The sequence below is a fragment of the Thunnus thynnus genome, chromosome 14, assembly GCF_963924715.1.
Source record: "Thunnus thynnus chromosome 14, fThuThy2.1, whole genome shotgun sequence".
Classification (NCBI taxonomy): Eukaryota; Metazoa; Chordata; class Actinopteri; order Scombriformes; family Scombridae; genus Thunnus; species Thunnus thynnus.
In genome coordinates this window covers 6444358-6468184 of record NC_089530.1, presented here as the reverse complement: position 1 = coordinate 6468184, position 23827 = coordinate 6444358, and the positions used below count along the sequence as shown (strand labels likewise).

Sequence of the window (23827 nt, the reverse complement as noted above, 5' to 3'; positions counted from 1 at the left end):
GGATGAGTCGTGCTTATGGGATATTTGCTGTGATTTTCTCAGATATCACTTCTGCCTTAGAAGAACAGGAAGGAGTAAAAAAGTGAGAGTAGACACTTATGTAAAGACACATTAATTTCATCCTACACTCCAAATTAAAACGGTCACATGAAACCATCTGAAGCAATTTTACTGCAGACAGAGAAAAAGCTCTGAGAAACCTTGAACGGTAAGGAAGATACTTTCTTCATTAACAGCTCAGCAACTGTATCCAATTTTGGAACTACTGTTCTCATCAGTGTGAGATATTTCTATCAGAACAAAGCGAAAGGTCAAGGAGAGTGCAAAGAAAATTCTTCTAAGAGCCGCTTTTGATGCAAGCCCCTCATGCTCTCTTGCTATTTTTTTAAATATCATAATAGAACACAACAGAAACATCTCCCAGTACTCTGATGCTGTAAATAAATATTGTAAATGTTTCTGTTAAATCATTATATTGGTTTATAGCATCCATCTGCTGCTTTTTTTTTTCTTTCATTACAGGAGACAGTCTGTGATTAACAGCTTTATGAAGTGAGACGCAGGAGAGACAGAGGAAGAATCTGTCTCCTCCGTTTTTTGGTCAGTAAATCGGTCACACCCATGGCGCTCACATGTTTCGCCTCAACTGTGACCCAGCAACGGTCTCCTGTAAAATAACAATAACACCATTCATATTTCAAGACTGCACTTTGATCCATTTATGGCTTCATTTTACTTCATGTCCCTTCTTAGGTAAACAGAAAAAAAGACAACCGTGCTTTTACGTGATAAGAAAAAATTCTGGAAACTGTTCAACTGCAATAGCAAATGTAAATTCACCACTGGATTGAGTTTCACAACTGCTCTCCAACAACAACACACACACAAGTGGAACCAGCATGTGCTGCAGCAGGAGGAAGTAGAAATATACATTTTTTTAAGGATTAGATTGATTATAAAAAAAAAAGAGATTGAACAGGTGGGTTGGTTTGGGGGTTATATCAAAAGATTTAACTGCACCTTTTCTGTGTTAATAATAATATAGAAATTAATCTACACATACTTTTATCAATACTAGTGAGGGGGATAAATAGAAATGCTCCATAATTTAAATTTTAGAGCAAAAATCCATCAATTTACATGTAATCTCTATTTTTTTATAATCACATATCTCAATTAAGAACAAATTGTTATTTAAAATGACAACAAGGCAGCAGATTATTGGAAAAGTGACATCTGACATGCAACTGAAATCTCAGATTAAGTGGTCTTCTGCTTTAATCAAGTATTATTGACTCCAGCGGGTCAATAATGCTCTCATTTTTTTTTCTGCTGTCCCTGCTAATAACCTCTGACCTTTAACCTGATGAGGATAACCTCAGGGTCAGTTTGGTTTATGATCATATGACCACAGAGCTTTCCATCTACACTCTGCTTCCAGAGTATGGACTTCACGCTGTCCTACATTCTTATGCACAACCAGCCAGACGATGTGTCCTTCAGTGATTTGCCACGCCCTCATCAATCACCTCCCAAGGAGACACATTCACAAGGAAGACTGAATAAACGTCACCTCCTCGGTGGGAACGACAGGAGTTGCGAAACTTTTTAAAGGACGTCTCCTCACACCTCTGACATCGACTTTCAGAATGAGCAATTGCAGATGCCACTCTGAATTCTGATACTGTCTCTGCCCTGAGCTGTCCACTCAGTCTATCCAGCCTGCCTCCAAAGTCCTCAGGGCTAGACAAATAACGTTTGGTCAAATAGACCAAAAAATAGACCCGCTGTTCACCAGTGAAAAACATTTAGGCAGTCTGTTCAGAATACAGCTACTGTCACATCAACCACCAACAATAAAAATAACTACTACTGTAAAGACACTTTGTATCTGGAGACCATAATACACAATATGCTCATAGCCAATAGAAGGATGCTTATTTCAAAGTGTGGCGCTTATATTTGACAACCTGAAAATATTTTTGCCTTATTGTTAAATCAATATATAGCTCTGAGCTATAGTTTTTTTATTTTATTGTTTAAAGTTTGTGTTAAATTGTACAACAGTCAAGTCAATCTTTTTAATTTAATCTTTCTTGTTTATGTCAAGAAGGTACATATTCTCACTCTACCTGTTCTAAAGTATAAGGCTATATAGAAATACTAAAATCATTCATCTAGCTCAATGAAATTCAATCCAATATATCTATAAAAGTTGTTATCAGACCTCAGTGTGATATTTAATGCAGTGTTATCAGTGTGAGAACTTAAAAAACATGCCAGCTTCATCCGTTTCACACAGATTCTTCACAGGAGCTCAAACACTGAGGATCTCTGTGGTGGGAACCCATGATGAAGCGGCAAAGCTAGATTCAGTGTCCTGACCAGAGAACAGTGACAGGCTTTGTTCCCGCTCTGCTCCCGTGGGACCCAGTTTGGCTGATGGTAATGGGCTTGTGTCCATATGGGGGGATTCAGGCCATCATCCAACATACAGGAACCCTCCATTAAGAGGGCACTATGTAGGCTATAGAAGGAAGTCACATTAAAAGCATTTTCCTTGGGGGATTAATAAGTTGCTGCTGTGCTTTTGCGCCGGACTTGAATGCCATAATCAGTATGATACGTTCTTGGATGGAGCACTTAGTATGGTTTAATAAATGCTTAAAGGGGCCATATTATGCACATTTCCAGGTCTATATTTTTAATCTGGGGTTCTACTGGAATATCTTTGCATGATTTACAGTTAAAAAATGTAGCCTCTGTCTGACACAGGCTGTCTCAACTCCTGTCTTTTTAAGGCCGATGAGCCCAATCTGTTCTGATTGGTCAGCTTCTGGAAGCTGCGTCACGGCCAGCCTCCAGTGGTTCGGGAGGCTACGTAATGAGTAAAGCATCAAAATATGTTGTGTAATTTGGGTGAACTGATCCTATAATGATCGGAACCTAAATTTCAATTTTATTCCGATTTTATACAAAGAACAAGACTAGAAATCACAGCGGCGCTTTGAGCTAAATACTAAGGTTAGCATGATAACATGCCCACAATATGCCCACATGCTTATGTTTAGCAGGTATAATGTTTACCATGTTCGGCATTTGATAGCATGCTAACATATAGCATGCTATTATTTGCTAGTTAGCACTAAATACGGAGTACAGCTGTACACATTATTATCAGACACATTGGCCTGATGGTGGCGCTACATGAAAAATTAAGGGATCGCCAAAGTTATTACAATTGACATGAAGTGTGAAGAAGTGTGAACCAAATTTCACCGCAATAGTTGTCAAGACATTTCACTCAAATCGACAAATGTAAATCTCATGGTAGCGCTAGAGGAAAAGTCGGGGATCAGTCAGTATGCTGCATCCTATGATTAATTAATTTGGATATCTGCACCAAATTTCAGGGCAATCCATCCAATGGTTGTTGAGACATTTCAGTCTGGATCAAAGCGGTGGACGGACGGACTGAGCAACTGACAGTCAGACCGACACTACCATTCAGCCATGTGTGGCTAAATAGGTGCTCTGGGATCACCATTTCTCCATTGCCGCCCCACCAGGTATGTTTGTTACTCAAGTATGCAAAAAGTATACTGAGTCCACAGCTGCAGCACGAATGGTTCAAACTCATACACATGTGTTATTAAGATTGTCGTTCAGCTGCCAATTCACCACAACCCTCACATCCAGCCAGTCAGCCAGGCGGGCAGGCAGGAAGTCAGTCGGCTGGGCCAGACGAGGGAACAGCTGGCCGCCACTTTCAACTCACTGAGGCTACCTGGCCTGGCGTCAACTGCTAGCGACAGATGTATCTCTGCCAAATGCTGCATGTGGCAGTACGGATGGACAGGCTGTACCCGGAGAGTGAGGTGAAGGAAAGGATAGGGCACGCAAACTGCTGCTCCAAGAGGTCAGGCACGGAAAACCTTTGGCTGAGTGTCCTTAAAAGCCTCGCAGTCATCTCTCCATCACTCCAGTGGAGCTGGAAGGATGAGGGTAGAAAGGTTTAATGGCACTAATGAGGCCCGGGGAGACAGGTGACATCATCCTGTAGGTCGACTGGCGACACAACCAACCAAAAAGGAGTGGAAGAGAGGTCGAATTATTCCACTGACATTAATCCAATCTGAATTTAACTGTCAAGTAGTCAGGGAGTCGGGGCCAACTGACTGACTGTAATAATATTCAAAGGCAGTCACTGATGTAGTCTGTGTGTGTGTGCGCGTGGGATTAATATGTGTGTTCTACGTGTGAACGAGTGTGCATGCATACATCTGGGGATGATTGACTGAAAGGGAGAGTTATCAAGCCATCTCCTCCGTGTGATTTCAAGCCCCTCGTTGATTTCCTCATCATCAGCCAATGTCAGAATCACTATCAGGTAGAAAAGCAGTGATCACTGGGCTGGACAGAGGTGAAAGCAATCAATAGTTGACTTGAGGGGGGCCGGCGGGAAGAGCAGGACAGCCATCATAGAGCTCATCATCAGGCTGCACGCATACAGCCCTCTGAGACGTCGCACATGATGTAGGATTCATCGAGATGGACTCAGCACAGTCAGTCACACTGTTAAAGCTCCCTGATCTTGCACTGCATTAAGCCTTAATATGATGCTATATATTATCCCTTTTAAGACATTTACTGTGGCAATTGAGGTTAAGAACGAGGGCAGAAAGGTGAAAACTATTGGAAAGCCTCCTGCAGGGTAAACCTCGACAAGGATCTCCTAATTTCCCACAATGTCCCCCTTTTTAACTTTCCCCTGTTACAGTGCAGAACTGCTCCAGTGATGACAGCTATTAGGACTCTGGGGAGGACAAAACAGTAAAGAGAGCTTGATTTAAGTACTTACAGTTTTTCCAGGGCAGCCAATCCATAGAAGGAGCCATTCCTCAGCAGGGAGATCTTGTTGTTACTCAGGTTTCTGTTTAGGCACAAAATGAGGGGAAGACAAGGTGAGCATACCGGACCAGTGAAGGGAGGTACATTTGTAAATATCACAAAAATAGAGCTGCCGAAAATTACTTATTCAAATGGCTGATAAATTGTTTATCCTCTGACTGTCAATATGTTGGCAAGAGATAAGGATTTATGTCTGATGAGATTGCGGCTGTAAATTACTCATCCCGGCCACGTTTCTGTCTTGTTTATGGACGTTTGTGGTTAAGATGGGTAATGATCCAACCCAACCCCCGTCCTCCACTCCCATGTCAAAATATCGGCCTAATAGACAAGAAACGCCGGTTCAGCACAATTCAATCATCCATTGCTCACATTACAACAGCAAACAAATCAATGAAACGCACCACAGGGATCTTTAAGTGATAAATTAATATTCAGAGGCGATGCAGCAACTCCGTTTTTATAAATTCAATACAGCACTCTGTTGCCAGTATGTTTCCTTTTTTTTTTTTGAATGAAATATGTCTATGGTGAAATGTAAATATGTGTTCTTCAAGAAAAGTAAAGCTTGGACAGGACTTCCCACCGAGTATTTTACTGGCAGGCACAAACACACACACAAAATTTTGTCACATTATTCAGCACACGGGGCCTTGGGACTAAAGCTTTCCCTCAAACCGAAACACACCAGAGCGAAAGCAGAGACAAGAATACAATCATGTACAAACACACACACACACTTACACTGATACAGTATTACTGTATTTGTGAGGTCTTTCCATTACTTATTCACTTACTAACTTAATCCTGAACTGCTGTACTCCATGCTTTACCACAACCTGTAATTTAACCCCAACTGTAATCCTGCACCCAACCGTCCAAAGGACAAAATGTTAACTTAACCAACACACACACACACAAGCACATGCACACACACTACAGTACATACGGTACAGTCTGGTGTTATGTTTGGAAAAATCCCACAATGACTTGTTAGACCACATATGGCCTGTGTTACCTGCTGTTCGAGTGCAAGAGACATTTCAGATGAGGGATCAAGTCTACTCGTTCGCACAGCTAATAACTTCCACTAAGTTTGTCCAGTATAACCCTTCCACACTAAGACATGAGCACCTTAGAGCCAGTTACTGCTGGAAATACTGATATAACAGGACAGTACAGGAAGTGCAGAACACCACATGAGAATTGGGTGATGTATTTATGTGGTTATAGGCAAGGGAAGCTGGGTTTATTTGTGTCCTTTCGAACAATTCAAAATGCTTTAAGGCAAATAATGAATAAAATAAAATACAAGGGATACAGTTTTATTACAGTAATAAATTACCCAAAGTTTGAAGGCCCTGAAAACAAATTCTCTCACATCACTTCTCACTATGGGTGATGGAGTGCTACATGAATACAGTGTTTTCTGTCAAAGTCAGTTGTGGTTATTTCACAAGAGAGATTTCTGTATTTGTGTTCTTGTCTTTGCTTTTCTCATTGGTTTAAAGTTTGAAGCTCAGTGGGAAAAAGGAGATGCCACATACCACCAATTAGGATTCAGCAACATTTGAATCAAAATGTGATGACAGTTGTGGGTTTGCTGTTGCCAAGCCACCATCAATCAAACCCGATCAAACTACACCCACACAGTCCCGATGAAGCAGATTTAGAATTTTTGAATGTTAAAGTCATATTGCCGCCATTTAGAGCGTCTGGGTATAGTTGCATTTTCTAGATTTGATTGGATCATTCAAAAATGGACATGGCATAGCAAATACAGTGTTATATGGAGCTATAATGAGATATGGACCTGTAGATGACTGTTGTGTAATTTAGGTGAACTGATCTTGTAATTATTAGAAACTACATTTAAATTTGATTTTCATTTTATACAAAAAACAAGACTAACAGTCTGTATCCATGCTAGCGGCTCTGCGAGGCTGTCCTTGCTAACATGCTGATCTTTAGCAGGTATAATGTTCAACATCTTAGTTTAGCAAAATTGAAATTAATCAGCAGCTTCAACCAGGAAACTGACAGCAGGAGATTTTTATGGTCTGCTGATTCTCAAACAGTTTCAACTCTCTGTATTTAAGTGGAAGTGTTCTTTAAGGAAATCTGATCACAGAACAGCCGCTCTGAACTTTGGAACAAAGTATCTGGAATGGAAGTCAAATGTTAACAGACACTATAAATCTTTATCAGTTGGATCATAAAGTCTGATGTGTTTCTTTTATTCCAGCAAGGAAATAGAAAGTGGTGAGATGGCATTAATGCAGTCTGTTTTTTCTCTGTGATATGTGCAAAACAGGACAAATAAATTGTTTGTGGATAAGATAAAGATAAAATTTGAACTATAGTTGCCCCTACAGCTGGCTAGTGGCTACAACCTGACTATAGGAGGATAAGAAAATTGCTGTTTAAATCCATTCATTGTAAGCCTGTTTTACCAATGTTTTGTGATTATTGTTTTTTATGGTACAGTGTGTTTTTTAATACATATTGTGATGATAATAATCCAAAATTATGTGAAAATGCATAGTTTTTAATCAAATAATATCAAATTTTCTTTGGGGAGGACCCCCCAAACCTTCTGACCAAAACTGCTGTGGGCCTTTGACCTGGTTATTTCATTTGACTCTCTCTGCCAGACAGCTGCAGGTATAATTATCTAATCAACTGAATAGCATCATAAAACAACAACAATCATATCATATCAGTGAAATGGCGCAGAACAAGTAAAAATGCCGCCAGTATTCTATTGAACATTCTTTTTCCTTGGTAGGCCGCTCTTGTTTTCCGTTGGAACAATGGATAAGGCGCCAAATTACAGCTTTCTGATTGGCTGCTGTTCATGATCATTAACGAGACCTAACTAAAGTTTGACCGTCAAATTTCTAACCGTTGCATTTTTTTAACACTCATAAATATAATTTCTATTCACATAGATTTTTTGCTCCCTGAATGGGAAACTAATTATAACGATATTCCAACTGTCCAATTAAATCAAATCTGTTATTTGGCATCTAATGACATGCTTTTTTAATGCTATAACGCAAAATGGCCCAAAAAAAGGTTGAGAACCACTGCGCTAGAGGAAAAGTCAGGGGAACTCCATATAACCGTTTTTAAGATATTTCAGTCTGGACCAAAGTTGGGGACCAACTGACTGACAACTGCCATTTCCAGAGCCACACAGCTACCATGACTAAAACTACATTTTTGCCAACTGACATCCAAACAAACACATCCTATTATGATATTGCTCTGCTAGCTACCTCGACCCACAAGCTAACGGTCAAATGTGTTTTTATAAGATGGGCTGGGTGAGCTAGCCGTCCCAAATCATTTTTGATTGGGTAGATTTATGTGTACGCTCCCAAATTCAAGGTGACAAATATTTTAACATTTTACAGGAAGGGAAAAGAGAGGGGTTTTGATATAACACATATTTTTTGACATAGATTTGGCATATATCAAACAATACAGGGACAGTATTAGAATTTGCAGATTGTGTTATTTATTTCAGTTGTTTTAACAAAGAAACTAATTACTTCAAACTAAAAACTAGTAATTAGTAGTAGTAGACGTAGTAGCTGTACTATAAGTTTTGGTGATACTGTTTCAAAAGAAATCCTTTGAGAAAAATTTAAAGTCAAACAATATTGCAGACTCTTTGGTTGAACCAAGCTGGCTTCAGCCAAAAAGTATTGGTTTATTGTCAGTGAAAACACACACACACACACACACACACACACACACACACACACACACTTTCATACAGAGCTGTAAGCTACAGTACAACAGGGCAAGCGGCTAATGATTTATATCGCGCTTATTCTACAGCCCAGATTCACATCATTTTAAATACACCTTGGATGACGTTTCTGGATTTCATATCTGCTAAAATATTGATTGCTCCAGCCAGCTCTTAAATCATCTGCTGCAGGGCTACTCTGTCTCTGTGACACAGTGTGGGTCAGTGCATGCCCATGTGATCTGCTGGCTAGAGCCCTTCTTTGCATGTGTGATGTTGCGTATCTCCTGTCAGCATATGACCACACACACACTTGCACAAGGTCACATCCCTCCATCACTGTCCTCTACCACCTCCCCATCTTCTTTTAACAAGGTAGCTTCTTGGAGTGATTGGCCAGGTTTAGAGAGAGATGGAGTAATTGGAATGTGTCACCAGTCTCCTCGGTGACGACAGAGTGCTCGTTACGGCTGCAGGGAACGTATACTCCATTTTAACCCTAGGATTAAGCAGTGAGATCCCACAATGCATTGTGCTGAATGAGCAAATTGCTAGCCGAACTGCTAGAGGAGCAGAGCACAACTGTGTACACTTTAAATGTCACAGCTTACACACTGCACAAACACATGCAAACTAGTCATTAACAATTTGGTCACAAGAATGTATGGAAATTGTGTATTTTTCTGGACAAAACCAACAAGAAAAATGCCCTGGAACATTTTTGAACAAAGAATATATTTTGCACTTCTTTCAGTTTATTTTGTAACTACCTACTACCTTTACTACTTGCCTAATTTAACAAGCTTGCTTATCATATACTTTGGGGAAGTACCTATCTCTCCCCAGAGTGATAACTGTTGTCTTGGCAGGAAAAGCAGGACTGAAGATAGGAAGTCCCCTCTCAGCAAAAGGCCAGGATGGACACGGACTTGTGTCAGCAAATTCGCGTCAACATCCAAGATTGTATTTACATTTGAGCCTCCCTCGAAAGGCAGCTTCTGAGAGTATCATGTCTCAGTTATTTTCAAGATTAAAATATTTTTACATAGAGCAAGTAGGAAAGTCTTTTTGAAAGAGTAAAGGTGCCTTAAATAAGCACATAAGGGCACCACACTGGATATAATGCTAAAAGACTGAGGCTACATGTTCCAAAAAGTAATTGTAAATGTTTCAACTTGGAAAAGTAACACAGTGGTAATGCTTTAAAGACTCTGCACACCCCTACAAGTGTTTACTTTTATTTTGGCTGATTAGATGTCTGCTTAGGTCAAAGGTGGCCAAAAATATGCTGGGGTGTACGTGGGATCGCCTGATTTCTTGAACTAAGAATGTTTAGAGATGGTTTTACATTACATTACAAAACAGTAATATTGTGTGTAGTCACTAAGCAACAAAGTGAGGAACAAATCAGTTACAGTCTGATATTTGATGAATCGTGGTTCCTAAATAACTCTGACTTGAGGACTTTACTGTAGAAAACAATGATGATTTACTACAGAACAGACTACCATATTAATGAATCATTACGGATCTATGTATATCAGTATCTATGAATAAACATACTGACCACTGCCTTCAGTTGTTTGCAGGTCACTACTGTAATTCTAAGACCGTTTTCAAAACTGTAGTTCATTTGCTCACGTTCCCACCACAAATGAACCGCTCCAGAATTTGACTACTTCCTCAAACAAGACTTGGTGCAGTTGTTTCGGTCCACACCCAAGTCTGATTGCCGTTCAGATCTTCCCAAATAAATGATACCAAGCGGGAAAAGGAAACAGAGTCCGAGTCAACCGGACTAAACAACGCAGATTTGAAAATGGCCTAACTCAGATATACTAGCACCATGGTCTACCAAGCAGTGAATGTTCCAGTCTGGAACGGGTATTTTTAACATAATATAGTTAGCTAATAATATGCCCCTTGCTTTTGGAAATATGCAAGGTTGTCGGTAGTAAGCTAGTTAGCCTGGCATGCTAACATTTGCTACTTATGTTTAAACTACACTCCACTCCTTTAACATATCCTCTTTTATTTTTGGTTTTGGATTGATAAAAAAGACAAAACCCTCCAAACTCTTTAGATATCTAGTATCACTATTATTAGAACCCTATGCACATATGTGCAAAAAGCCTATCTTTTTCCACAAATCAATCAGAATACCTAAGCTGTGTGGGAATGGACCATAAGATTTACAGGCAGTCATTTAAAGAGTCAAAAGTGAGTAAGCAACAATTCATATGGATTTTTATTGTTGATCCAGACATCAATATCCTACTGAGGTTCTGTCAGTTTGGATTCATCTTGACACAAAGCTCTCTGAAAGCAGAAAATTGTAGTAGATATAAGCCAGCATGGAGTCAACTGGACATGGTGGGAAAGTACTTGGAAGACTGAATGGGTCAATTTCACAATATTTCACACACAGATTTATTGAAAAATCACCAAAGCCCTCATAATAGTTTCAGTTTTACTGGCCAAGTGGAGTTTATTCTTTTATTTCCAGGACCATGCTCTAAACACAAACACATTAAGCTTTGAGAAGCCTCAGCAGCTCCTTTTAAAGCCACATATGGATTGTGTGATGAAGTGAAGGTAGTCAACACTGAGATCATGAGACACACGGTGCTGTCACTGTGTTTTGTCCCATGCTTCCCTTCTGTTCCCCAGACTGCTACACCTCCCTCTGCGGACGGACGTCCCACTCAGGGACAGGCAGCCTCTGTTTGTGCAAACTCAAGCGTGTCCTGTGCTGTGCTATGCTGTGTGTATGTCTGTGTTTGTGTGTGTGTGTGCATCTGCTTGCCGACCCCTACATGCCTATCTCAGGCCTCTGCGTAACGTCCAGGAAATCACAGGAAAAACAGAATTGAACATTATGTAAACAGCCCATGACAAACTTCTGGAGTGTCCGTCCAACTCTCTATTTACATTATCAATTATGTTCTCTGCGGATAAGCTGCTTTCAATGAGGGAGGAGTGGACAGATTCAGTATTGTCTCTGCAGGCTGCAGCACAGCAAATGGTCTATGTCATTGCTTACTGTGTTCCAGCGCCAGCCATAGCCAGACACTGTATAATATCCATATAAGACATCTGACCACAAGTTCACATCTAGTAAGTGCTGCATTCACATTTCTATATGCCATAGAGGTTGTTTTGTGTGCAAATTTGGCATTTTTATGAGCTCAAAATTGCACATTGCCATGTTTAAGTAATAAATCACTCATTCTTTTTATATTCCATGATGTAAATACTTTTTTTCAAGTATTATACAGTAAATTACAAATAATAATAACTAATTGTGTGTGTCAATGTTAGAAGAATATTGTAATTCCAAGATAGCAGTTTGCCTCAGTTCTCATAGACAATAGCGTCAAGGGAAGTGACTGAACACAACAAGTGAGATCCAAATCAGTTCTTCCCTAAAACAGGAGCTCTGGCTTTCCTTCTCTCTCCACGCCACAGCTGGGATATTTCTGTGAGGTCCAACTAAAAAGTCACCGCTCGAGAAACTAGCCTGGCTGCCATGCACCAGAGACATCCAACTGTATTATTATAGGAGAGCAGAAACAAAAATAGCGTCAACAGACGCCATCCAACACACCAATCACGAGGACCAAGTGGAGTAAAGATCACAATGTGAACTATTACAAACATTTGGATCCGCTGGCCTCAAGGTTTCTAGCCACTTCTCTTCAAACAGCCAAACCCTGTTATTCTAGAAGATAGGGTTACTAGGCACAGCTAACCAAAATAACATATTTCATATCTACTAACATTGACCTTGGATGGGAAACAGACATTGCTTCAGGGGTTACCTACAGATGTACGTGTTAACAGAGCTTCACATACTGTAGTCTCTAGATAACAGTGAAGCACATCTGCCTGGGACTCAATCCTTTACAATACAGACTACACTATGAGGGAAAAGTTGTTTGTTCAAGTGTTAGAAGTGAGTAAATGTACCAGTGATGGGAGGTATTTTCACTTGCTTTTCAAGAATTAACTTCAATCAGGTGTCTTTTTTTTGGATAGATTTGCCTCACTCTGGCTTGTATCTGGATACTGACACTTGTTTCTAGCCTGCTTTTAATATTGTTTCTTGCTAGACATTAGACTAAATGTTAAAACTAGGGATTTAAAGTTGTAACTGCTTTGAGATTGGAGGCTTTAGTAACCTTTACACTGCATTTTACATAAAGAGCTTTTCACAAAAATAGAATTCTTTGATACCAAAAGATGCAGCAACATCATTTTCTTGACTGGAAGCAAACAGACCTATGGGAAATGTCTCTTGAATTTGCGTACAAATAACATGACTTTGCACTTTCAAATTGCATGCAGGTGATAGGCCAATCTTTCCCAGGGAAGTGATATCAATATAAGGTGACTTTCTTTCATTTTATATAGTGATTTTTGGCTTATTAGGAGGAGGCAAGTTGGGTGGATGGCTAGGTAATTAGTTGGCCAAAAGTTGCAAAAGCAACAGGAGAGCACTGTTGAAGACCACCAACGTCACACTGGGTATTTTAACCATAGATTTTTACCATCATGTTGAGCATTTTAGATATTTTTAGTATCACTTCAAAACGTCATGTTACTGTTTTTACCCAAACCGTGATCTTTCCCTAACCTTAACCAAGTGATTTTTGTGCCTAATCCTGACCAATGGCATTAAAGATGTATTCAAGACATTTATGAGGCCTCAAGAATAAACACAGTACATTTTGGTGAGAAAGATTAAATGTATTTGCCAGAGGAAGACTTGTAGTTGATTCAAACGTCAAGCTTTGACTGAGTGTGCGGGTACTCTTTGGCATTGTAATTTAGTTGACTTTGTATCTAGCACCTTTCCCACTGAGGTTTTGTTGACTATTCTGATTTATTCTGAATACTGAATGTAAACATTTTTTTTATTTACAAGAAAACTCTACAGGGCACCTTTAATGTGTTTGTACTCAGCCTAGGATCCTTTTTGAGGATAAAGGTGCACCACTCTGAAACACCTCTGTATTATCGATAATGATCCTAGACTTTTTTGCAGACCAATAAGACCAGCAGAGTGAGAATCTCCTTAAGTTTAAGTTATTTATCCTTTTAGTTACTTACAAATGTTGAGAGCTAAACCTCAAGGGATTTGATGATGGATTCCATGTGATTCAGATTCAATAAAATGCTACCAAACCCCAACCCTAGTCAGGAATTTATTGTAATTAAAGCACAGTGTTTAATTTGACAAAGAAATGGGCAGTATCTGTTTAAAATATTTTTGGCAAGGTGTTTATGGAATCAGCTATCCTAAATGATTACTTAGCTGGATTCCTGAGTGATCTAAAGGTATTTAGCTCACCATCAAATACATGTGATATAATCACATAACATCAATGACTTGCATTGATTGAGCTGAGAAACATGTGGATGAGGTGAGATGGTGTTCTGATTGACAAATATACAAACTAACACATGTCAAGAGGTTTACATATACACATATACCCACACAGTGGTTCCCTGATACAAACACAATATGTAAGTCTATGCACACACAGACAGGCAAGTGTACACACAGACCAGCACAGAGCGCTGATAAGGCCCTGCCAAGACTCCTGTGAGACAAGCAGGAGAGCTAATATGCTTCCCACTGTGATCACTCTGCAACAGAAGCAACACACTTAAGGGTTTTAATTACCTTGTATTACAATAAGTCAGAAAATAGGGAAAAGACAACATGCTTCTAAACTGGCCTCCTCTGCTCTTCCAAATTTATGACCCTTTAAGTAACTTCAGTATTTACTCAGCGGTGCAGGGAGGAGGCAGGGATAGCAGAGCCGAGAAGTATCCTTGGCAGACACTGTATTTATCTTTACCTAATATTTTTAGATGGTAAGACTGGGTTTCGACACATTCTTGGTGTTTCAAGGCTATAGCACAATTTACAGGCTCCTCTCTCCCCCAGCGGTCATGAACTCTTGATCAGTGAATCATTACTGTCTAAAGCAAAACTGATCAGCTGTTTCTTTAAGGCGCACCACATGAACGCTGGTTACAGAGCTTTTCAGACAGCCAATCTGAGGACCAGTGGACCTGCACGAGCTCTGAGTGATATCAACACACATCCACAGAGGCCTGGAAGAAACCTTGACAAAAAAACTAACCCTTTGCTGGTAGAGAGATTAATCAATAGCTACTTATTAAAGAGACTGGCAGGTTCTAGCATGCAGCTGCAACCTGGTCTCACAGTCTGCGTACAAATAATGTGACTTTACACTTTCAAATTGTGTTAAAGTCCAATTTTGTGTGCAGGTGATAGGCCAATTTAACACTGCATTTTTAACCTTTTTGCATCTCATTTAATGCTGTTTGTTAGGTTTGTCTGACAGAATGTTAAAAATCTCTGGTTAAGATCTTGAACAGTGCTCTCCTGCTGCTTTTGCAACCTTTTGCCAACAAAAAAGAATGTCGCATTTTATTGACGTCAGTTCACTGGGAAGGATTGGCGTACGTACTGCACACAATTTGAAATTGTAAAGTTGTGTTATTTGTACGCAGATTGAAGAGACCAGGCCGACAGCAACATTATGGATCAGCCTTGACCTCACGGTTTCTTGAGCACACAGATAACACAAGGGCAAATGTTCTTGGCTTTAGCTATTGAAGAAGGGAAAGTGCTGGGGGGGATCTAAAAGTATTACGTCCTCTGGGGCTTAGACGACCGATACTGGAGAGTGCACTCATCTAAAGATGAACCTTTTGCTTTTTTTAAATCATCCATATCAGCAGAGATAAGCACGAAAGAAGCCAACAGAGAGACAGAGAGAGAAGGACAGACTGGCATGACTCCTCGCAGCTTGAGATGTTAGATGCAACATATTTTATCAGGGTCATATGGTCATATCTCTTCAGATTGACAGCCAGCTCTCTATGTATGTGTGTGACATATCATTTAAGACATTTTACATCCCGAACGTCTTGGTCCTGTGCACACTCACAGGGTTTGTCAGTGGGGTAATGCACAGGAGAATATGGACAGGCTATGTGTGCATGTCAATGAAATATTCATGCGGAAGTACTCAGAACTCTGAAGAGGGTAGAGCACAAACAGCACCTCAGCAGATGAGAAAAAAGCCCCCAAGGAGTAACAGCAAGAGAAAATGAGAGAAGGGGAGAAAAGAATATACAGAATTGTATTTATAGAATACAACAAATAAGACGGGAGAATGCAGAGAGCCATTTTAGGAAAAGAAGCAAGAAAACGAATTCTGACATGTTTGTTCACAAGGATTCACACAGATCAATACTAACCTCTGACTCCTTTGATTATTCTATTGAATCAGATATCACAAACTGTCCACCCACAGTGCAGCAGCGTATTATTTAAAACCCGCCGACTATTTTACAGCCAAGCAGTCGCTTCCTGTCGCATCTCCTGGGTCCTCCGTCTACACTGGTATGATGACTGACATGTTCTTGTAGTGGTTTGGAGCCAGCTACGGCCTCGTCTTGATAACTTCCCCTTAGACACCACAAACAGCCCCTCCTGTCTGTCTCTGAAAGGATGATGATGATGATGAGGACCCACAGAGCAAGCTACTTTATGCCAAACACCTCCAGATTTTGGCTCTAGCCCAGACCAAATGCCCTCGTTTTCTCCCTCCCGAAAAGGAGACAACCAGGCTTTGGAGCAGCTTAGTGTGCTTCCGTCAGAGAACATGTACAAATCCAGAAGATCACTTTCAGCAGCTGAAAGCACAGTAGATCAGAGACATTGCATCTCTCCTGCAGCACTGCAGCATTACAGTAAATCGAAATTCAAAAATTGTAAAAAATAAAAATAAAAAAAAGAGCCCTAAATGTATCTCATACTGCATTTTTTTTTATGAATTGTGACAAACTGTAACTATCGCAAATGATTACAATGCTGCAAAAATATCTAGAATTTTGTTTTAGGCTGTTTACCAGCGTTCATTTTCTTAAGGAAACTATGCCAAAAAATATTAGTTGTCGACCTTTTTCTCAAGTAGAAAATGAAACTAAAACTAAGTAAATAGTAGTCTTGGACAAAAACTGATGTTGAAATGTATTAACATTTTGTGTCCACATACAAAAACTACACAGATAAATGGACAAATGAGCTGATTATTGTTTTAATACAAAGTTTTATTCAGAAACTTGCATGCATCTGTGGAAAAGCACATTGTATGCTCTTGATTGGTAAAACAAATCAATCCTCAGCTGCCTAAAAATGATCCCTTCCTCAGAGGGTGATTTAGCTGCTTGACCTGTTCCACTAATATACATCATCTTGAATTTTGGCAATGTTTTGTCTATACCAGTAATTTTAGCTGATGTTACAGCTTCTTGGCAAAAATAATAGATTTATGGACTAAATGCCTGCACAGTCCCACTAAAAATCTGACAAGAAGCAGCAGCAACAAAGCAGCTGAATAAACCAAAGATACAAGCAGGCCACTACACTACTACACATTTACTAAAAGGTAAGCTAGCAGAGATGTAATGCTAAACCTGCAATACCTGTGTTTTTGGCCACTTGAGAACAAGCAGCATGAAGTTGAGGACACAACACTGACATATGCCTCTTTACACATAAAGCAGACACAGAACAACATTATCATTCATTTGGAGTTGTGTTTCTGTAAACCTGGTGAACGTAAGTCTAACATTCATTCCCATTCATGCTCTGTTTTTGGTCTCCACCAACTGCTGAGCGAAATGTCTGATTTTTTAGCTGCTAAATGCTCCACCACGTTTGCCAACTGGTTGCTAACTTTGTTTTTTGCTATTTGGTGCTAGGCAGGTAGTGTGCAGTGGGTTTTTAGGCCTTTTTTTGCAGAAAACAGAAAACAGGGGGACCAAAAAAAACAAAACGATGAGTTGAGAGACACTATAAAGCTTTTTATAGAGGTGAGTAACTGCAGTCGGATGATAATTCTCTGTGGGTTTGTCACTGCAAATGATTCCTTCCACATTACACATCAAATTTACAAACCCATTGTTAATAAAAAAAAATATATTGACATGACTTTCAGCTGGCTATCTTTCTTGTTTAGAGGCTATTGGTGGGAGGATTGATGTGGGCTAGCAACAATCTAAATCTCGATTTTCACTAAAAGATTACTGTAATAAAACTAGACTACAATGTCATAAGTCTTTGTTGACTAAAACTAGAAACAGTAATCTAAATGTGACTACAATTATACATTTTAATCAAATGAAAGGCTAAAACTAAATCAAAATCAGGTGCTTAAACGAACACTGCAGTCTACAGCATTAAATGGATTTTAACAGCAACACAGTAGTTGGATTACACTGAGTCCTAGAAAGTTCAGGTCTGAGAAATGTAGACATTTGCCGAGACAATATTTGAAAGTCAATTTAAACCCCACACATTGGGCTACACAGCAGGTAAAAATAAATAGTCAGAATAATATGCAAATGCTATGTGACCCAGGCCTGGTGGCAACACAACAGCTCAGCAAGAGGGAAAACAACAGCAGCAGCAGTAGTACAAACTTTATAAGTTTCAAGTTATGTAAGTGCACAGTGTGCATCTCTTTTCATGCAATTTCCAACAGTGAGGAGATTCGGAGGCTCAGTTACAATCAGCTGTGACTGAGCAACAAGCGCCTCCCTGTCCAAACACTCTGCTTGTGGCAGTCACATCATCTCAATCAGCCTTGGTCTCAGCGATCAAGTGACATTTTACCAAACACTTCCCATCCCCAGCTTCCCAGCATCCTCTTTGTCACTCCCTCTATTTCTCTAATGGCTCTTTCACCGCCTCTCTATGTCTATCTTCCATCTTCACTCCATCCCCTTGCCTCTTGCACAGTCTGTCTCTTCTCTCCCCCTGGACAAGTGGTGTGTCCTCCTGTTAGAGCACTGCCTGAGACAGGTGTCGACTGCAATCTCTGCTGCTTCTCTCTGCGGAGAGACCGTGCCTGTGCTGCTTGGCAGCGTTGAAATGATTACACCAGATAGGTCTCAAGGTCAAAGGAGCTGTCAGGCCAAGCTCCAAAGTCCTCGACTCCCGGTCCCCCCCTCATGGAAGATAAGTAAAACAGGCTGAGGTGTTAATCGAGGGTGTTCTGCTGCACAGAGAGTTACTGACACACTCTTGCATACAGCTTATTTTCATCTCTCTTATTTATGCTAATGTTCTTTCATTTGCTTGTTAAGTTGTTTTTCTTGGGTATTTGCAAGGCACTGCATTATTGCAGGGTTCATTCCTCATAAACATTTTATAGATACAATAATAAAAGGCAAAAAGAAAAACAACAAATCCCAATCTGTGCCTTTAATTAGAGATGGCATTTGAATCTGGGTTAGTATACTTGAACGTGACACACTTTGCTTGAGTTGTCATTGAGGAAATGGCTCTACAAGAAGCTCATTGTCCACGTAGGTGGTGAGATCAGGAGAAAATGAGAGGAGACATTTGAGAGATTTGTTGGGCAGTCTACAGGGGGAGAGATCGGTATGTGCATACTTCCCTTGATATATCTGTTTATTTGCACAGCACATCTAAACAAAAGAGCGAGCAGGGAGGCCATTTCAGCCTGACAAAGGTCACACTTCCTAACGCAGGAAAACTGCTTCCTGGCCAGCTAGAGCTCCGCTGTAGGATTTAGTTTACCAAGAAATAGGACTGAATGAGGAATGGTGTAATCATAACACAGTGAACACACTACCTAAACTTCCTCAGCTAGAGAAAAGATGTCATTCTGGGAGAGACACTTCAAGCTGCATCCAGTTAGTTTGATACTTAGTGTATACTTTTAAGGAAAATGGCAAGTGGTAGCATTATTTATCTATATAGACCACTTAAGAATCAAACTTCATTAGTGCCTGCAAGCGACAAAGCAGCACCACTTTGACGAATGTTGAAAACAAAACAAAGCCTTTAACCATTCTCCACTTAAATGAACAAAAGCAACCCTGCCTACACAGAAGCAAACACCACTCCAGATAAATTGCAGTAAGCAAAGTGCTACCATTAATCAACTGGTGTTCGTAGTACAGAATGAGTGGTCGGCTGTAACTCGTCAAGGGCCTTTACATTAGTATTTGCTTTTACACTGTGAAGGCACACCTCAAGTTTCCGGGAATAAAACAGTCTATTAATCTATCAGTCAATCTGCGCACCTGCAGAGAGAGAGGGAACGTGTGGAGAGAGTTATCAACCCCTCTAGTGTTTGCAGCGCTATTTCATCTACAAGAGAGCGCAGATGAATACTAAGAGAGGTTTCTCAAAGTCCCATTCGAAGCACAACACCTATGTTTGAATAACTTTGAATGCAATGCAAATAATGTCCCTAAAGAACGCAGGGGAAGGTAAAAGATTTATGCAGATGTGTAACAACACTCAGTCAGAAGACAGGTGAGGCTTCAATATATCTTTACACAGGGACAGTGGTTCTCAAAAGTGGGTTCTAGGGACCACAAAGGCTCCAAAAGCACATTGATGAATCATTTTTACAAGGATGACTGATGCAGTTACAGGTTTTAGTCCTCATGTTGCTTTTGCTGACTTTTGCAGTATAGACAGTGATATATGATTATGGGATTAAACACATCAAATGTGTATGTATGGTATAATGAAATTCTGTTTGATGGTATTTGGTTTTTAAAAAGCATCACAACTCGTATTTAACCAAGATGCCAAGTGCTGAAACAATTAGTTGATTATTCAATTGACAGGAAATGGATGGCCAACAACTCTAATAATTGCTAAATTCATTCATAAAACAAAAATGTCAAGCATTCTCTGCTTCTCAAACATGAGAATTTGCAGCTTTTTTGGTTTTATATCTTTATAAAATAATTATCTTTTACAGACTGTTGGTCAGACAAAACATGCAATTTCAAGAAGTCATCTTCAGCTGTGGAAACTTGTGATCAGCATTTTTAACTATTTTCTGATAGTCACATTTCTGATGTTTTATAGCCTAAAACAGTGCATCTGTACATTTTTTATTGAAAAACTAATCAACAAAATAATCCATAAATTAAATAATCAATACTTGCAGCCTTAAAGGTTCTGTTTGTCATGTTGTACCATGACAAAATAGCATTTCAATTTATTTAAGCTAATAAGTACAGAAAAATATAATCCCTATAGGAACTTGCAGTGTTACTGAGTGTTAAGTTGATTTTTGCAGTATTTCTATAATATCATTGAAGTGGTAAGTTGGGTGAGTTTAGTGACCTTATGGTGCTTTTCAAATCGTTTATGGTATCAATACAATGTCCCTATATAAGAAATATAAACTGTAGTTTATTGATTTCATTTTTGATGTGTGGCATCCTTCTAAAACTCGTTTTATCCAGACTTACTGATGAATCGTGTCAAAGCGGTTTAACCTTGTGGAATCAATTTATAACACTTAATGTTCTTGCTCATGCATTCAGGTCCCTAAACTGGGATTTATGGATCTCCAGGGGCACTTTAGAAAGCTCCAGGTCCCCCCAGCCAAATTTCCATCCACAGGAAAGTATCCCAATATGAGTATTTGAATCAACAGAAAATGAAAAGTTGGCTGGGGTCCCTGGGTCACACGTGAACCCCCTTATTAGAAGGTGTTGTCAGTGGTATGAAGCAGCTGACGGAGCCTACTTACAGGGAAACGGTTCTGTTGGGTAGGAAACTGGGCTGCAGGGTGTCCATCAAGTCCACATCATCACACACAACTTTGACGCGGACGTGCTGCCTGCTCAGCTCCTTGGACCTCTCAGCCGAGCAGTGACAGCTGTCAACAATCAGGTCCGGACAGTTTCTGTTGCTCAGGCTGGACTGCCACAGCGCGGCTATTACGCACAGTAAACTCAGCGCTCTCATGGTGGACTGTGATTTTTGAAACGCACGCTCCTCTCAAGTTATGTCCTCCCAGACTCTGTGACAAGTCGGGACCATTTCACATTGCCTTCAATCGTATTAAAGTACAGCCTGTGATCGAGCTGCAGCTACAGATCTCATGCCGCGTTGGTCACCTGCTGCGTTACCACGAGATGTAAACTTTCCGCGCTACTTTTGCTTTTTATAAACCCAATAGAAAAGAGAAACGTCAGCGGTGTAGAGCGCGTTATCTTTGCCATTCTTTGCGATTATAAATCCTCCAAACTGTCTCCTCTGCTGTTGCATGCGTAGGGAAAACTTCCACCGGCGCGCTTTGTAAGTCCGGATAAACTTTACTGCGCCACATCCTTTCCGAGGGGCAGCTTTAATAAAATGTGTGTTTGAGATGAAAAATCGTCCCTTTTGATCCACCAAAAATATCCTCTCCTCTCTGAGCTACCGCATGCCGTGTTGTCATTCACTCTCATCATCCACTTCTTGCGCCCTTGGACTTGTTTTGCGCATGCAGTGTCCAGAAAGTCCCTCCCCGCCGAGTCCTGGCAGGCTCCACCGTGGGCTTCTAAACTTTTTATGTTAGGGACCCCTAATAGATGCTGTGCGAGAGGCCGCAGACATCTGATAACATCTGATATCATTAAATCACACTTGAAAAAATCGTTTCCTTGCAGTCTTACAACATATTTTTTTATTTCCTTGGAAGCAAGAGCGTGTGGGAGTAAAAAAAATCTATGATTCAGACAGTAATCACTGGCAGAAAAACGATAAAATTAAACATTTTTTCTACTGTGCCACCTCCAAGAGTCCATAGAGGTCTGTGGGCCCGTCTTTGGGATCTGCAGCAGTATGCACTGCATGTGTGCCAGGCATGAATTCTCAAACACAAACATTTACACTGCGTGATGAAAAGTGTTGCTGTTTGTTTTATTCTCTTTATTTACTGGGGAACAGCTGCGAAGAAACTGTTTGTATCCATTTACTGAGGCCTGTACACAAACTGAAAATGATCTAAACCCCAAATAACTTCTGAATCACCACAAGAACTTTAACTAGATCATGATCTTTTTTTCCTATAATCCCCCATAATAAGATTTGTGTTATATCCTAAAACTAAAAGAATGTTTTACAGTGAACTGCACCGTCATGTAAATGTATGAAAATCCATATTGCACTGCTTTGATTAGCTGCAGTGAGGAGCCGCTGCAGGCACTGGGCACTTTATGAGCAAAGGACACACTTGTAAAACCCGACATCCATTTCAATGATGGCAATAAATAAAGAATATGAGTTGGAAAGTGACCAGATTGAGAAAGTAACACAATGCTGGGCTCGTGCAGGTGATTAATGGCTTGCTTTGTTACAGCAGAACTTAAAACCTTTCAAAAATGGTTTAAAAAAAAGGAAAAAATTAGTGTTTTAGTTGTCTTTGACATGTCTTTATGTGACTTTGTGATTGTGACTTGAAAATAAATGTGTCTGTGTATGAAACAGGTTGACTGAAAGGCTTAATTACAGTAAAAGAAAATACAGCTTCGGCTTTCATTAACACTATTCTGCCACTTGATCCCTCTTGACACAGAAAACAGACAATGTAATCTGATGTCTCACAAGTGATCCTAGAATTTAGACTTATTCTTATCAGAGGATGGAGAGTTTGAACAGCCCACACAATGAAATGTACCCAGTGACATCAATCACATCTCCTGATGGTGGATCATGTGTATAGAGCGTCTTGCCCCGGGGAGACAGAAGCTGAGACAGCTGGCTGGTTGGGCTCCCCGGGGCCGGGGCGAGGTGCTTCCCCTGTGTGTGTGTGTCTGTGTGTGTGTGTGTGTGTGTGTACGCGCCCGCTTCACCCTGTGCCAAATTCCTCCCTCATTATCCGCATTGTCTCCGACGCAGGCCCAAGAGCACAAAGGAGGATTTGAAGCCGCTCCCACTGACCCTGCAAGCAGCCCGTGTTCCCTTTTCTTCTGTCTGACAGGCAAACATGACTCCATTTCTCTCTACAGGAGCAGGCTACACAGGGCAGGACACATCCCTCCCCTCTGTGTTTATACACATATGGAGGCCTTATTCCCTCCTTATTGTGCTCCCATGACGCCCCCTTGGACTGTCACTCACGCTTGTTTACACAGATGTATATTTACCTCGTGGCTGTAAGTGCAGAGGAGGATCTTCCCGCCAGCTGACCCCTGGGAAGCCAATAGGAAAGTCACCCGGTGTAGCTGACATCACAATTTGAAGTGATCCATCTTTAATGGAGCCTGCAGAAACATTTCCTT

At 40.3% G+C, this 23827-nt stretch overlaps 1 protein-coding gene across 3 annotated transcripts in view; it reads right to left on the bottom strand.

Annotated features, from left to right (window-relative positions):
- Positions 1 to 23827, bottom strand: part of LOC137196685 (adhesion G protein-coupled receptor A3) — a 166356-nt gene that overhangs the window by 139609 nt on the left and 2920 nt on the right. For 2 of the 3 annotated variants that reach the window (XM_067609457.1, XM_067609459.1), the window contains exons 1-2: positions 21310 to 22073; positions 4862 to 4933 (exon numbers count right to left, since the gene is read on the bottom strand). In XM_067609457.1, the coding sequence (XP_067465558.1) occupies positions 4862 to 4933; positions 21310 to 21527 (290 nt within the window). In that variant the 5' untranslated portion in view covers positions 21528 to 22073. Of the gene's footprint in view, positions 1 to 4861; positions 4934 to 21309; positions 22074 to 23692; positions 23810 to 23827 lie in introns of those variants that run through there. The other variant, XM_067609460.1, reaches the window with a different exon arrangement.